The sequence below is a fragment of the Uloborus diversus genome, chromosome 2 (genome assembly GCF_026930045.1).
Source record: "Uloborus diversus isolate 005 chromosome 2, Udiv.v.3.1, whole genome shotgun sequence".
Lineage (NCBI taxonomy): Eukaryota > Metazoa > Arthropoda > Arachnida > Araneae > Uloboridae > Uloborus > Uloborus diversus.
In genome coordinates this window covers 86591272-86608244 of record NC_072732.1, presented here as the reverse complement: position 1 = coordinate 86608244, position 16973 = coordinate 86591272, and the positions used below count along the sequence as shown (strand labels likewise).

General features: G+C 34.0%; 1 protein-coding gene across 1 annotated transcript in view; it reads left to right on the top strand.

Annotated features, from left to right (window-relative positions):
* LOC129217153 (glucose-6-phosphate exchanger SLC37A4-like) overlaps window positions 1-16973 on the top strand; it is a 42831-nt gene that overhangs the window by 16011 nt on the left and 9847 nt on the right. Inside the window, exons 2-6 of the mRNA XM_054851413.1 lie at window positions 1597-1829; window positions 4169-4304; window positions 8407-8529; window positions 10277-10432; window positions 12271-12374. Of these exons, the coding sequence (XP_054707388.1) occupies window positions 1597-1829; window positions 4169-4304; window positions 8407-8529; window positions 10277-10432; window positions 12271-12374 (752 nt within the window). The remainder of the gene's footprint in view (window positions 1-1596; window positions 1830-4168; window positions 4305-8406; window positions 8530-10276; window positions 10433-12270; window positions 12375-16973) is intronic.

The window sequence follows — 16973 nt, the reverse complement described above, 5'->3', positions numbered from 1 at the left end:
CACACTAAAACAGAAATAAAAAGTGTAAAAACTTCATGGCACCTTCTTAAATTACGTATATTGTGCCCTATATAATACATTATACTGAAAAAACATATTGTAATTTTCAAAATAATTATTTTAATTTGATAACTTAGAAATATTTGGACATGAATGAGAAGTTTATACTGTGTGGAACCTGTATGGATTGACCCTTATGTGAAATAACGAGAATTCAAAGAACTTGATAAACGACTAAATGATACAAAAGCAAGTAAAATTGACATTTATTTCAATTTAAAAAATGTACATTTCAGCATGTACTTCATAAACATGCTTTTGAGAAAATGAAACACGAAAAAAATGGTTAGTTTTGCTAAACTTACAAAATAAAAAGAAATAACTAATGAAATTTTACCTTAGTTCAAGTTACTCTAGTAACAAAAATACGCTGATACCAATGATTAAAATTTAGTAGCATCTAAAAGACACTTTGATATATTATGTAAAAAACATTGAGCAAATTTAGAGCATTCCCTCATTTTCAAAAAAACATCTAAAAAAGAGGAAAAAATGAAATTTTTGGAAATTTTCGATTTTTTTAAGTACAATTTCGTCATCAAGAAATTCATAAACAGTTACTAAATTAGAGCAGATAGTTACTTATAGATGGTTTTTCAATCTGAATCATTTTTACTGTTATTTTTTCATTAAAAGAGCTAGAAGAGTGATTTGAAATCTGAAGTAAATTGGCAAAATTTCAATCTTTGTTAATATCTCAGACTCAAAAAAAGATCCGAGTGAATTTTACTTTGCTCTTTCTCAATAGAGATTTGTTTATAGAATGCGGAAATATTTATTTTTTAAGTGTACGTTTATAACTTATGGAGTTATTGAGTCACAAACTGGCAGCAATGAACTCTGAAAATTTAGGCTTAGCGTAAGCATCAACTTCTAATTTCAATAACAAAGCAACAAACAGTTTTTAAACTCTCATACTTTGCATTTCCTCATAGATATGCATGGTTTACCTAAATAAAAATTTTCATTGAAATCTGTGACATGTCAGCCACAGCTGATTTGCTCATTTCGCATGGAATGACCCATAAATAAATAAATATAAATAAATAAATAATAAATAAATAAATAAATAAAAGTAAATAATAGTAGTAATAATACTAACATTTTCATGAAACTCTTGGCTTATTTCTTGTCCCCCCCCCCCCCCTCATTTTTCTATCTTTCTTTTCTACGGTACAAGATGATCAAAACATCATTTTTTCTTATAACTGTTGTTGGAACTCTAAGTGCTAGCGTGTTACTAAAAAGCTTTCGTTCGCTCGATCTGAGTTCCAGAACAACTCCTCACGTATTTTCCAAGCGTTAAGGAAAAAATCTAAAGCTGGAAGTGTCCAGAGATTACATACACGCACTTATAAATCAATTCATAAATAATATATAAGAGAGGGTGTAACTAGCGAAACAGTGAATTGATAATGCTTGAAAATGCTGATTATGTGTGTAACATCACTTCAAAATGCCATTTTTCTGGGCTGAAGCATTAAAACTGTTGGAACATCCGAGACATTTATTTATTTATTTATTTTTTCTTTTCAGGTCTAATAATTAGTTGTCAGAATTTGGCATTTGCCATTAGCAAGTTTTTCGCAGGAGTCATGTCCGACAAGGTGAATCCGAAGCTCATGTTCGCATCTGGTTTGCTGCTAGCCGGAATAGTCACAACCTTATTTTCATCTTCATCGTCGACGCCATTGTTCTGCGTCTTTTGGTTCTTAAACGGTTTGGCACAGGGATGCGGCTGGCCATCGTGTGCTAAGATACTTAGAGAGGTAAGAATTTTAAAACTGTGAATAACGAAAATAATACAGAAAAGGCTGTCAGTGGTTAGGCGCCAATCATTAATTACGTGATGGTCCCGAGGGGGGGGGGGGAGCTGATCTCTACATACCTTTACTTTGGAAGAGGGGGGATCAAACGCATTCTTGCATAATATTTTCCGAGTATCGATATTTTACATTAGAAATCGCACGTTTAAGTGGTTTGGCAGGCATCATATTTCATTAGCGTCTGGTGGGTAAAATGCGTATTAGGCTGAGCTGTTTTTACTTGTTTTACAAAGAATGAATAGTGTAAAATATGATAAAAAAATTCGCACTATGTATGACATGTTTTATTTTTATTTAGTATCGCATCATATACAAAAAAAAAAAAAAAAAGTCTAAATACATTATGCATAGATTCCTATTTTTTAGTAAATATTTCTCTACATAAAAAAAGGTTTTTTAAAATAATTTAATAGTGAATTTAATGGCGATTCCAGTGATGTAGATTCGTTAATGATTAAGATTTTTTATTTTATTGTTTTGAAAACGAAATGGAATCTTACGTAGGAATAGTGGGGGGAGGGGTTTGAAAAATCATACGTGTACCCGTATATGAGGGGGGTGAAAAAATTGCAAAAATCATCTTTACGTAATTAATAAATGGCCCCTTACGACTTTAAACTTTTGCTCATAGCTTCACACTAGAAATAAAATTTTATAATTACTGTAAATTTATACAGTAATTAAATAGCTCTGAAAACTAGATTGTCTGCTTACAATGTTTGGTAATGTCGTCCTAATTCATTGTTTGTTTTAATTCATTTTGCTGTGCATCAGCGCTGTCAAAAATATAAATTGCTCTAAATATGAACTGGAAATTTCTTCTAGACTTAAACGATCCTACCTGTAAACATAGGCGGATTTAGGACTAAGTTCCTGTGGGGGGGGGGGGGGGGGGGGGGGGGGAGCAGTTTTTTTTGGACAACATCTTTATTCCCGACCCCCCCCCCCCCCCCATGTATTTTGTCTTTTTTTTAATGCATAAGGCAATGCTTCACATTTGTGGGTATCGCTTTTTACACGTCTGCGCGTGAGCGACGCAAAGGAGAGTATTGTGTTTGTGAGTTTATGTATGTATGTATATGTATGTTTTTTCCTATTGGCGTTGTAGAGGCTAAACACTTTGGCCAACTTTGGTGATTCTTACGTCAATCGATTTGTCATAACCTTGGGAGTGTCATTAAATACATGGTAGTAATTAAAAGTCATCATATCAACAACCAGTCCCTAACGTCAGTTCAGGATCGTGTCGCACGCTACCTGCGTGCGAAACAGCGTGCGACAAATGCAGGTAGCATTTCCGTTGCCTGAATTTTTTGAACTTTCGTGATGGTAAAATTATTCTATTTCTGAAATACATTTACACTAAAAAAAATAAAATAACAGATTTTTTTTTTTTTTTTTTTAATACCAAGCACTTTTCATAATGCACTCAAAAGGACAAAATAACTTTTCTGGGTCAGGAAGGACAGTTAAAAAATGCCTGTAGTTTTCGAAAATTCCAAGAAAATGACATCACAAACGAAGAAATGTGCGGTTCTAGTTATTTCGAACCAAACTTTCCCAATAAGTAAAATATGCATGTTCCGACACTCAAAGTTATGATTGAAAGCTAGATAATGATAAGAAATTCTCTTCATGACTTGAACCGCACTTTTCTTCGTTTGTGGTGTCATTTTCTTGGAATTTTCGAAAACTACAGGAATTTTTAAATTGTCCTTTGTGACTCAGAAAAATTATTTTGTCCTTTTGAGTGCATTATGAAAAGTGCTTGGTATTTTTAAAAAAAAACCTGTTACTTTAATTTAAATTTCAAAAAAATTCTGGGAAAGAGTTTTGGACCACAATTTTTCCATTAGCGAGATCAAAGATCGCCTACAAATGTGTTTTCTGGACTTCTATTTCAAGAAATTTCCCGGAGACAGCTCCTCAACTTTTCCCTTACATCATCAAAGATCGTCTGTAATTGCTTTTTTGGAACTTTATTTTCAAAAAATTACTTTGGTTTCAAACATTTTCTCAAATTATCTTTATAAATTAATCTTCTTATTTTAGTGAATAGTCAATATTAATCATTAAAAAAAAAAAAAAACGTTAAAATATACTTTAAATATTCTCGAACTGGTTATGAATAAATTTTCTGATTGTAAATACTTTGACGAGAAGTTCACTTCGTTGGTCAAACTTTAATCAGTATAGATGTAACTTGATAAAAGTATTATCTTATACTCCAAAAAATGGATGCAATTATTATTTTATATAACAGCAGCGTTTTCTGGAACTAGAGAGCAGCACCATCACAGTTTGGAACCTTGTGGAGCATTTTGTCTTCTGCTTACAATGTTGCTGGAGCATTGTCTCCCCTTTTATCAGCATACATGATCTTAAATTTCGGTTGGAGATCCTGTGTAATGGTTTCAGGTAAATTTACTTTGTTAACTTTTTCTTCTGCTACTTTAAACAAATTATATCTATTGACCAGATAAGATATTTAATTTATCAGTATGCTCTTCTACTCATATTTTTACTTCCCAGTTCCATTGAGTGTCCTGTTTTCAGTTATTTCTTTAGGTCAGATATTTACACAAAGACAATATCTGTGTGCTCGATCCATGTGCACAAACGAACGATCACACCCAGTGGCACATAGAAAATTTTTTCATTGGGTGAGGGGGGGTCCATGTGAAATTTTTCGAAATTAAATGACGTAAAGCTCAATTTTAGGCCTTTTGCAAGTGTTTTCATTCATATACATTTGTTGCTTTACGGAGGTGGGGCATGAACTACCCTTGGCTACTTCACTGGTCAACCAGCCACACGTTCAAATCATATTTTTTGTGTACAAAAATTAGTTTTAGAAAGTTTATCCTTTATATTACGTCTGACGTATAATGGTTCCTGATCCTCGAATATAGAAATTAAAGGCCAAGGTTTGAAATTTTGGAAAGTGCAAATAGTGCGTAAAAATGATGACTACTTAGTGCACATGGATTGAGCATGCAATAATTACTTTAAAAACGAGTAAAATCACTCAGAATTTTTAACACACACTCTCACAGTACTTCACATTTTGAACGCAAGCTACTCGTATACAATCTCATCTATCAACCTGAACACTAACACCACGTGTTTATATTTGAGCTCCATGCTGCCTGCAAAATTCATGATCGTAGTACGTATCTCGGGTCGACAAATTTTGTTGCCAAAGCGTTTGAATAAAAATTATCAAGAAAAATTGAACTCTGTAGAAGTTGTTTCTCTGCCAGTGATTTGCCAATGCAGAGAAACTTCTATATTTCAAACCTAGGCTTCTTGTATCTAATTTTATCTAACCTGCTAAACTTCTTCTTACACCACTTATATTTGAACTAAATGCAGCCTGAAATGTTCAAGAGCATCGTCAGTCGTCCAATTTTCTCGCCAAGATTCTTATAAGAAAAATTTTCAATGAAAACCGAAAAAAAAAGAGTTAATTTCTACTTAAGTTAACAAAGAAAATTTTACTTCAGTTATTTATTTTAATGAATTAATGCTTGAAAAAACAGCATTAACATCAAGTGCCACTACAAGTTAAAAAATGTCCTTGAGTGGATGAATTAAAAGTCTTTTTGCAACGACTAAAAATTTGAACAAGACATATAAATTATACATAGGGAGAGTGTGAGCTAATAGTGAAAATTGAAAACTGAGCTCTGTAGAAATTGTTTTTCTGCTAGCGACTTTTAATGCAGGGAAAACAGTCAGTCCTCTATGAGATAATAAAGCTAAAAACTTTTAGGAACCACGCCTGAGGCATTCTTCTTTCCGCTGACCCTTGCTATCAGCGACAGAACTTTTTTAAGATTTTCCGGGCGGGGGGGGGGGGGGGAGAAGGTGGAGAATAATTTCTCAGAATCCCCAGTCTCGTGGCATACCGTCCATGTTAGCACGTTAATATACAGATATGATAGGACTCTTCTATGACCCGCGACCCAGTAAGGGATTTTGAGAAAGCAACTGTTAACAACGCAACCAACTACGAAAAACTACGAAAACCCGGTCTTTCGGAACCGAGTCACCTAAATAGTTTTGCGGACTTAAATTTAAGTGTTTTGCATCAAATCAGTTAAACGCGTGAGCTACATTTTTCCGTAATTTGATGCTTCTTGATGAGTACTACGAGTATCACGTCATAAAGCGATTTGGAACGCATCCAGATCAATCAGATCGAAAACTGCTGTCAAAACACGATTTTTTTTTTTTTTTTTGAAAAAGAGATCAGTCCGTCAGTTTTTTCTTTCTTGTAAAATTTTAAAAAGTCAAAGAGCTGTTGGTTGTTTGTTAGTGGTCAGATAAATACTCTGATTCTTATTCACAGATGTGTGACGTTAGGCACACTTATTTCTAACAGGAAATCTCCAACGTTGTTTAGCACAAATAACCAGATAACAGAATGCACGTGTTTCAGGGTTTCCCAGAACCCCTTTTTTAATTCAAAGATGCGATCTTCTAGATGTAAAGACATCTAGCAAAAGCAACGAAAATGGACAGCAGACAGCTTAAATAGCAAATTAGCTATTTACAAGAACAAAGAAGGCAAAATGGAACTCAAAGCCGAAGTTCATTACATGATTCCCTCCGAGAGAAAACCGTAACCAATAGATTTTTCTAAAAAGACCCATAAAATACATTTTGGTGTCAAAAGGAAACCGCTAATTAATAAATTAACAATAAATTTCCTATTCAAAAACATTTTGCAATGAATCATCTGTCACATTTAGTGACAGAATAAACAAAGAATAAACATCATGCAGAAAAAGAAAGATGTTGGAAAACAACAAAAAAGCAGAACATGTACAAAATGAAATATAAACGTGTGTAGCGTCCTTCTTCACCTCTTTTAACAAACGGTGTCGTTTTAGCTTCATTCAATCGGAAGTCATCTTATCAAAGTCAGACTATAGGTTGGCTGGAGATGAAGATATAAATATTCGCGTATATTCGTCATTTGTAGGCTTGCTAGATTTCTGAAATGTTTAACCGGGACACCGGAATTCTCTCCCCCCTCCCCCCCCAGGTCGTGAGTGAGGTTTCAGAAGGGTACCCTGGCTCGCTTTAAGTGCTTTAGAGGATAGTTCGTTCTCAACGCTATGAGTAAATTTTTACTAATTATTTGTAAACCTAAACCAGGAATGATGTAAATGACACAACTAAATAAATTTAAACATTTTATTTCCTACACGTTAATATTTATATTGCCGCCTGCCTTCTCTAGTGGTCAGAGAAGTCTGATCGCGACAGGAAGGTCTGGGTTCGAATCCCGGCTCGAACATGGACGTACTTTTCTCTCCTGTCCTTTCTTTGTATGAATGTTTTGTTATGCTGTGAATGGTTGCCTAGTTCCTACCCTATAAACAGGTCCTTTTGGCATGTGTATACTGTAGAAGTCGGACGGATTTCACACCAAATTACGGTGTAGTTGGAAACCTGAAGCAGTGCACCTCAAATTGCCAGCCCAATTGGCACACGACAACAACAATATATATGTTATGAATTAATTTAGTAAGGAGAAATACTTTGAATGATGAATATAAATTTTAACAATGTTGACATGTACTTTTCATTAGCTAGGACCTTTTTAGCAATTCTTCTTTGATTCGTGTTGAAAAAAATCCTTACAAGCAAATCCGGTTTTAATTTTACTAGCCAACGTTGCAAATAACAAAGTAGTTATCCTAAATAATCCTTAAGTTAATTATTTTTAGACTTTTTCGGTCATATGTAATCGAATTCATATTCTACTGGGACGTAAAGTAAACCGGCCAGGACACCGGGATTTGTCCAAAAACCGGGACGTCTAGCAAGTCTAGTCATGTGTGAAGCAAATGTAGTAACCAGCCCCTAATATTTACATTTGTAGATAATCCTGATATATCAGATTTTTTCCGAACTTTTAGCCTCCATCTTAGGCTTCCTTCACACGAGGCAGCGTAGTTGAATCAGCACATGTGCTGCTACCATTCTCATCCCAATGAGTTGAGTTAACTTTTTTAGTCAATTCAATTCATCGGGACGTTGCCAAGCTTTCGCTCCACACACGAGTAAGCTGGTTGAGTCAACTCTGTTCAGTTTTAACAGCGTTGTGCAGCAGCTGCTCGAATCGATTCGGTTTATTAAGAAGAAAATTGGATTCAATTAAGTTGCCCCGTGTTAACACAACGATAAACAACAGCCAACTAGTTGACAGGCAACTTTTTAGAAAAGCTGATTCAACTAATCGCAGTGTAGGAGGCCTTAAACGCTCGGTATACGTAGGATTAACCCAAACCTAACGCAGTGAAATATTTTTATATTCAATGTCTGCCATTTTCAGTTAAAGAAAAATTATTTATGAGTTCGCAAAGTAGTTAGCTCCAAAAATAAGTCAAACTTGTGCTTTAGAAATGTTGATTGTGCCGTGCAGATCGATTTTTAACAAAATGTTTGCTAATATCACAATACACGTATTAATATGTTTGATTATATTGATATTTTTTATGTTTAGGTGTTGTCTCAATCGTCTTGGGGAGCATACTTCTTTCATCCTGGTTATTATTCGGAAAAGCTACAACACAATATTATTCCACAACGATTCCAACAAAGATTTCATCGCCTGACTTGAAGGAAAGTATGGTTAAAATGCTTTCACAGTATTAAATATTTAACTCAAGTATTGTTAGGAATATCAAAGCCACTTAGACATGGTTAAATTTATCAATGGTTAAAAACGTATGGTAACTTCCATTGTATTAAATATTTGTCTCAAATAATATTACGAATATCAAAGTCAAGTAATAAAAAATTTGCATTTTTAGTAAAAGCATTTTTATAGGTATTGAAAGATGAAAATATGAATGACTGTTTACTTTTTTTATCTAAATCTAAACTATCTGACTATTCAATTTTGAGCATGAAAAATATAAGTTACTGACTATTATGATGATTCTTTCAATTCTTTTGAAAATAAATGTGATACATTTTTATTTAATTGTGAAAAATATAATACTTTTCCAAAAGATTCAAAAATCAATGTATTTTCCTGCCTCATGAGGAACAAAAGTGTAAATGGGAATGTGGGGCAAAGTGAAATGACTAAGATAACTGAGCTTTTTCAAAATGAATAAATTGGAAATTTGTTTTGAAAATTACAGTACAAAACGAAAGAGCATTGTACTTTATAATAAAACTTGATACATTATTTTTTTATTCTTGCCAGTAATTTTGAGCTGTCAAAAAATAGTGGAAAATTTTCACTTATTTTTGCATGCGGCAATGTTAAAAATGAAATATTTTTCCAATGACATATTTTCTATTTGATTATAAAAAGTATTTTTGATCAAATTAATCTGTAAATACAATTTTGAATGAAGGAAATGGAACAATAAATTAATAATTAAATGATTTAACTAATAAATATATGAAGAAAAGCAAATGAGTGAGTAAAAGAGTGAATGAATAAGAAAATAAATGAATGGGTGAATAAATAAGTAAATTACTAAATGAAGAAATGTAAATGAATTAATTAGTAAATGAATCTGTAAGTGTTTTAGTAAATGATTGAGTAAACGAAATAAGCTATTTCACTCTGCCCCATCTACTTTGCCCCGCATGTACTCGACTACTTGAGCAAAATATTTGAAATACAAATAAGTTTAATATTATCTAAATTAATATTGCACCGCATATTAGAAGCTCTCAATTCATATTTAAAATGTCAATAAAAATATCTTTTTCATTTTATAATATCAAAAATAATTTTTTACTCACAACAAAAATTACAATTAGAGTATCAATTTTTTAAAAATTGCCTGTATTACCTAATGCTTTACTCTTTGGCAGAATTTATTTCCTGACTGGTATAGGCAATACATGGAACTAAAGGGTTAAAATATTACTAAATAGGTGGCGCTAAACGCAGAGTAAATATTTCACCTTTTCACTTTGCCCCACATTCCCCTACTACGTAAAAGAAAGAATTAGTAGCTCTAGATTTTCACGAGGCGCAAACTATTTTTTATAAAAACTTTAAGGTGGTAGCCTTTCTTGAGATAATTTTTTAGAATTCTGTACTTCAAAGCCAGTTTTCAGTAAGTCACACAATCGCTACTTTACAGGAGATTGGATAAACGTTTGCGCGGTGAATGCAAAGGATGGAATTCTGCTCTTTTAACACTGGTAAATAGTTGCAAAGGATTTTCGTTTTTGAATTACAATCATATGGCTTGATGCGGAAATGGATTCTATATACAATGCTGTAATAAATGTAGAATCGCAATTTTTGGACTTCTGTTAGTCTGGCTCTGAGGTACAGGATTTATACTCAATTTAGTGATATTGTTCTTCAACAGAAAATGAATTACATTTCTGCATTTTAGAAACTAAAAACAAAATCGGTGTAATGGACCTAGCATTCGATCCTTTCCTGTGGTTGGTGAGCGTTTCCTATGGAGTCACATTCTGTGCGAAAACAGCTACAGTGGATTGGGGACAAATGTATCTAATTGAAGAAAGAAACCTCTCTCAATATCAAGGTAAAGTCGTTGTTCTGATGATGCTTTATCTTTTAAAGCAGCGGTGATCAACCTTCGTTATTCTCGTGAGCAGCATCCCGTAGTCATTGTTAAATTTCTTCCAAGAAACCCTATAGGGAAACATGGAAAACAAAAGAAATTTACATACGAAGAATTGTTTTTATCATTATTTGATACTTGTTTTTATAAATGCTAAGTATGGAGAAGTTTTTCAGAAACCAAATTCTGAATATTAGGCTTCAAATTTATAACAAAGTTACTATTCACCTGCATTAAAGCAGGGGCGGATATAGACTACCATTTTAGGGAGGGGTCATGGTAAAGAATGCCCCCTCCCCGAACGAACCTACGGTTTTAAGCACGACAAATTTCTTAAAATGCTTGGGTGTCAATAAAAAACACAAAATCGGACAGGAATAGGGCTCCTAATACGCATAAACGTTACTAATTAATTTCATAAGCAATGAAAGAAGAAATTTCAAAAATTTGCTTTCAAAAATAATTAATGAATTGAAAAGACGACTGAAATCGTTTACATTTTATTCATACAGTGAGTGAAGACAATGTGGACGGATACTATTGTCGACGGCTTAGATGGGAGGGTAAGGGGGGATGGTCGTGATCCCCATGACCCTTACCTTGCCACTGAATTAAGGAAGCCAAAGGATAAAGAAGAGAAAAGAAAATTCAGCAGAGGTAAAGTGAAAAAGAGGTTAAAATGACTGTGATTTAGTGTGTGGGGGGGGGGGAGGTGGTTGCGGCTGGGAGAACGTTATGTGAGCGTTGAGAAATACATCCATGTATGATCCGCGGGCCGTAGGTTGCCCCCCTCCTTATTTTAGGAGTTCTTACCTGTGTAAGTAATAAAGCTTTCTGGTATACGATGGTTACTTGTATTATTTAACTTTTCCCCCATCAAATAACAGAGTCAGTCGGGTTAATTGTTAAAAAGAAACCGAATTTCAATGTTTCAACTTCAGAGCCAACCCTTTCTTTTGAATTGGTGGTGGTGTCGTGTTCACAGAAGATCAAATAAAACCATAGATGGCAAGAATTCCAAAAGACATCTTTTTAATGTTCTCAGAGTAGAGTCGCTCTTGGTCAAAGGGAGGGAATCCATCAATTAGAATCAGGGGCGTAAAACGGCAAGAAAATCAAACTCGTGAAAGGGTGTTAATGGTGCGTCTGGGCAATTGTTGCAAGGACGATAGGTTCTTATTCTATCTTTATGGATTTTTCATATTCCTGGTCTGAAGTGTCCGGTTCTTAATCGTGTAATGCTTTTTATAAAGCTTCTTTTAACGTTGATTTCTCAGGCCTGTGAGCCTTTTCTTAATTCGTCTCCTTTGAGGCGGTGTCTTCCAATCGCGTTCTTAAATCCAATCTCTTGAGGTTGTGGCAGAACCTTTTCCGTGGAAGATCAACCTTTTTTTTTGAATGAATTGAGGGATAAATTTTTGCGCGTTGTGTCCACAACTACTTTCTGAGAGTAACTGGATATAAAAAAAATTGCTTTTTTAACTTTGTGAAAGTTAAAAAAGCAAATAAGAGAATGAAATCCCGTATACATTAACCCCAGAGACTAAGAAGCAAATGGAAACTGATTTCTTTCCCTATGAGGGTGTTGTAGGCAGATAATCGCAATGTACAGAGTCAGCTTAAAAACTTAAGAAACAGTAAACTAGCGATACGCAATCTGCGGACCATAGGTCTCATGTGTTCTTTAAATGTAATATGAAACCATTTAAAAAGAAAAATGACCACGTATTATACGCTTAACAATGAATTATTTGAGTAATAGTGATAACAGGGTAAATTAATTTTATGTGAATTTTCAGCCAGCGCATTCACCAGCAGTGTGGAAATTGGAGGTTTTGTTGGTAGAATAGCTGCTGGGTATTTTACAGATTTCTTCGTCAGACGACAGTTGTCTTCTGCAAAGGTACTTACTTACTTGTTTTGCTTTTCATATTTTATAACAGTAAATTTAAAACTCAAACAAATAAATACATTTGCATTATATATGTGAATGGAGGACACTTTTACTGTGAATCAGTCGGCTTATTTCGATTCCTACCTTTAAACGAAATACTGTTTGAAAAATGACTTCTGGCTTTTCTTGAATTTACAGTGTTCCAATAAAATATATATGTTTCTATAAAAGATCGAACGCTGGTAAATGTCAACATTCGCCAATGAATGTCAACGTTCGCGTAGAAAAGACACAGAAAGACTGAATATTTCCGGTGAATACCAGTTAATGCTGACATTCTCCACAGTGCATAACATATACACTCTTCATTGGCGGCTAGTGAACAAAAAAAGTGGAATGGGGTAGTTACGAAGGTAGAGCAGCGCCTTTAAAGCTTTCTTTTTGGAAAATGGGGCTACGTTGTGGATTTTAACGTCATTACTGATGAAATGACCTTCTAAAACGTTCAGAACATGGCCTCAAAAATCGAGACGGACGGTCACAGTAGACTCCCTACTTTCATTTTCGAAGTTCCATTTTAATTTTTCTGAAGTAATAACATAAAAAAATATAAAATACGCACGCATTAAGCCAATTCTTCCTTCTTTCAACCCATGAAAAGATCAACACTATTATTTTTTGATTTATTGTTGATTTTGAATTCAGAAAACCTTTTACTTTTGGAAGTGGCAGTTGCCTCTGTCCCCCCTCCCTGCACGAGCCAAATTAAATAGAAGGTGAAACTTTCATTGCACAATAATTGTGACGCAGAAAAGTTTTTGAAACTTTTCTGCGATCAAAATAAATGAGAACAAATGCAGGAATCAGGCATTTAACGAAAGTGTACAAAATGTCGGCCATTACGGTTTGCGGTCCAGTCATAACGAATAGCTCAGATCGATGGAATCCAAAGCTCTCCAAAACATTTCAATTTGCAATTCCTGAGCTGAGATAATGTTAGGTTGTACTATCAGACTGTATTCAAAATATTTTTTTACAATACTTTTTTTTTTTCAAAAATTCGAAAAGTAGATACATTTTTTTTTAAATGTAGAAATTTTACACCGAAAGGGTGGGGTTCCCCAAGGAAACCGTAGAGGAAGAGGATCTTTTTGGTGCCCAGATATATTGTCCATTGAAAAATCAATGCTTATGCAGATGTAGATGTTTTATCTTTATCTACAGCAGCGGCTCCCAACCGGTGGTTCGCGAGAGCTTTTCAAGGGGCTCGCAAAAAAAAAAAAAAAAAATACTGTAATGGTGGAGTTTTAACATGCCTGTTTCTGATGAAGTTTCTTGTTCAAGTGGTTTCAAGTAAATTTTGCTCCTTTTTAAATTATTTGTCTCTCGCACATTTGATACTGTTAGCTTGAAAATATTTGCAAACTTCCTGACATAATTTAAATTTAAATAATTTAATCTGTCATTGCAAAGTGCCGGTTTTAGCGCTTCCATTGACAATGGTAGGTGATAGCTCTGAAGCCGTGCGGAAAAAGGTCTAGTTATGAATATGTCCTCAGATGAAAGAATTTGAAAGCGTTCGTTTCCTCAGAAGCTTTTGATCGGAAAGGTTGATTAAACTTGATGAAAACATTACATGGAGCATATGCAAGCGCCTAAAAGATTTTGATGTTTAGTTTCTTTACCATTTGAGCCTGACGAAAGGCTATATATCTCTTCTATTGTGTTGAGTCAAAAATGCATAGAAGCGTGATCACGCTGTTGTTTAGTTGCTATAATTTTCACACTACATTGATTACAATTTACTTCGAGCTTTATTGTCGAAAAAGGGAAAGAATGGCTAGCAACCCAAAACTACCACAGGAAGTATGAAAAATTAATTACTATAGAAAAATTTTCGTGGGTAAAAGTTTGGCAGTGTGAGGTTTACGCAGCAAAAAAAAAAAAAAAAAAAAAAAAAACGGAATTTAACCATGCAATTTAATTTGCGCTATATGTAAAAGAGGAGTTTATGAAATTTGTGTAGAAAATTTGTCTTGTAGTGAGTGAGCTTAACAATATTTGTTTTGATAAAAATTACATTTTGTGTAAAAATTAAGAGTAAATGCGTATGTTGAAAATAGACACTTCTATTATTTTTCAGTATACGTAGTTTACCATAGCATAATTACAAGAAAATTCTTCAGCAATCAAACGATTAATGTAAACAGTAAATCTTTATCAAACAGCTAGGCTCGTAGTCCTTTTCAAGAAGATTTAGACCTCTAGATCTTTCTCATTTTACTATAAGAAAAAATTTCATTTAGTTAATCTGAGAGTTCTCTGAAAGGTATTTTAAAGATCATTCTTTAATTGACTGCTCATTTAGTGATAATAGAGATAAATGTACCCGAGGGCCAGAAAAATTTCAACAAAACTTTGAGCCTCTTTGTTTCACAAATATCCCATTTCATAACTTTTCTAAGTTGATTGAAGCTCCACACAGAATAATCACTGTGTTTATTTTTTGGTGAATCTGTCTTGCATTCATTTTTTAGCGATCATTTTAGTTTGTTGCAATATTTGTAATTCAATATTTTGCAAATGTGTTTCCGTTCTTGTTATAACTATGCAGCAGCATCAAACTAAAAAACATCTCACAAATTTTATTGTGTATGTGTTGTTGTGTGAACGCGCGTTTTTTTTTTTTTTTTTTTTTTTTTTTGCTGCTTGTAACTTATTACCTCGCACCCAACGGGTTCGCCAACTTCTTTCCGAGTTTGGAAGGGGTTCGCAACGGGGGAAAAGGTTGAGAACCGCTGATCTACAGAATAAAATATATACATAATAAAATTTTTCAGTTATTGTTCCCCACAAAAGTAGTGCTGCCATCTGTTAGCATCCGTAGCAGTGAGAACCCTTTGTTGTCGAAGTCACATGTGCACTAATTTACCTTATCAAGCACGATAATTTTGACATTTATAGTTTGAATGCCTTTAATATAAGCCGGAAACGTGTCTACTGAACATATATATAAACAGCGAAGTACAAACCAGGCCTGAGGTTAGGATTTTGTTGACTTTGAAAAACAACTATGAGAAAGGACACTTACCGATGCGTGAATAAGAGTTCTTGCAATTAAAAAAAATAATAAAATTACGGAGAGGGAAGGGGGCTCTTGGGTTCAAATAAATAAGTGATGATAGAGATCAATCGATGGTTCCGGGTTCTTTTGTTGCTTTTCCGAATTCAAAATAGTCACTTCAAAGTTCTATTTAAAAAAATAATTCTGAATGAAGCTTTCTATGAATATTTTCCGAATTAACCAGAGGAAATATCAAAACGAATGGTGGATTATAAATATGGCTTCATTTCCAACGAAAGAAATGGGAGAGGCGTTTAGTCCCTAGAACATATTTAAACAGTTTGAATTCCGTCCAAAGTGAGAAAAATCACATAAAATTGAAAAGGGCAGGAGCTGAGTTCCCGTGAGCTCCCATGCAACGAAACCCTGAATATAAATTCAATTTTTGTCAATGTTTGACCTGTGACTACGTTAGTACAAGAACGCAAAATTTTTACTGAAATGACCTTTATTTTATTTGTTTTTTATTTACTTATTTTTCAAATTACTTTTTCATGACAATAAGTTTTGCTTGGGGTATTTTTCGTTTAGATTGCAAGTAAGCCATTTTTTCATGTTGAATTCAAACTATACTATTGAAGATAAGGCTGGGTTCCGTGAAAAAAGTGAATACTTAAAAGGATTCCACTAATCAAAGAAATTAAAAAACGCTGCTTTAGGGGGAGAACATCCAAAACTCGCCATCTAGTAATCGCTCGCCTATAAATATCTGTTTTAATTTCACAGAGCAGAGCAGTTTGTCCCGTAAATAGGTACTTAAACACAATTTCAGTACCGTAAAGTGGGGCTACTTGAGCCACCAGTTGCTACTTGAACCCATGAGAAAAAAGTGTTTAAAATCCGCCTTGGCCCTATATAACTGAATGTATAAACTTAAAAAACTTTCTCCATGACAGGCAGCAGTACTAGGTAGAGGTTGGAGCATGAAACAAAGTTTCTGCTATTCCCGCCTTTTTCTGATTGAGGTTATGATTGCAAGTTGTCTAAACAAATGCTTTTCGTGTCTACAAGCTTTCGCACGTAAGTTCATGGAAACATCTCAAAACAAGGTCAAGATAATTTTATGTTTGCATTCTATTTCTTAATAAAATAACAGTGTGTTAAGGTTATAGCTACATAATTAACACAGTAACTAATATAAGCTCGACGCCCTCCCCCCCCCCCCCCCCCCCGAAATTTTTCTTAACATAAAACAGGAAAAGTTTTTTTCCCCCTTAATATTTCTAATGCAGAAAATGGAAAATAATAAATGCAATTTTTCTTATTTTTGTCAAATTAAATGACAAAAAATTTGAAGAAATGCAGAGAAATAAAGCAACTAAAGTTATCATTAGCTGCAAAACATATTTGAAAACGAGATACTGACTGATGTGCACTTTCCTGCTCTCTTTCCAAATCAATCAAGAGGATATTCTTTTATAATCGTGCAGTAGCCGCTCGTGTGCAACGTAACAGTAGCACAATCATGCGTGTTTGGAAGCAAT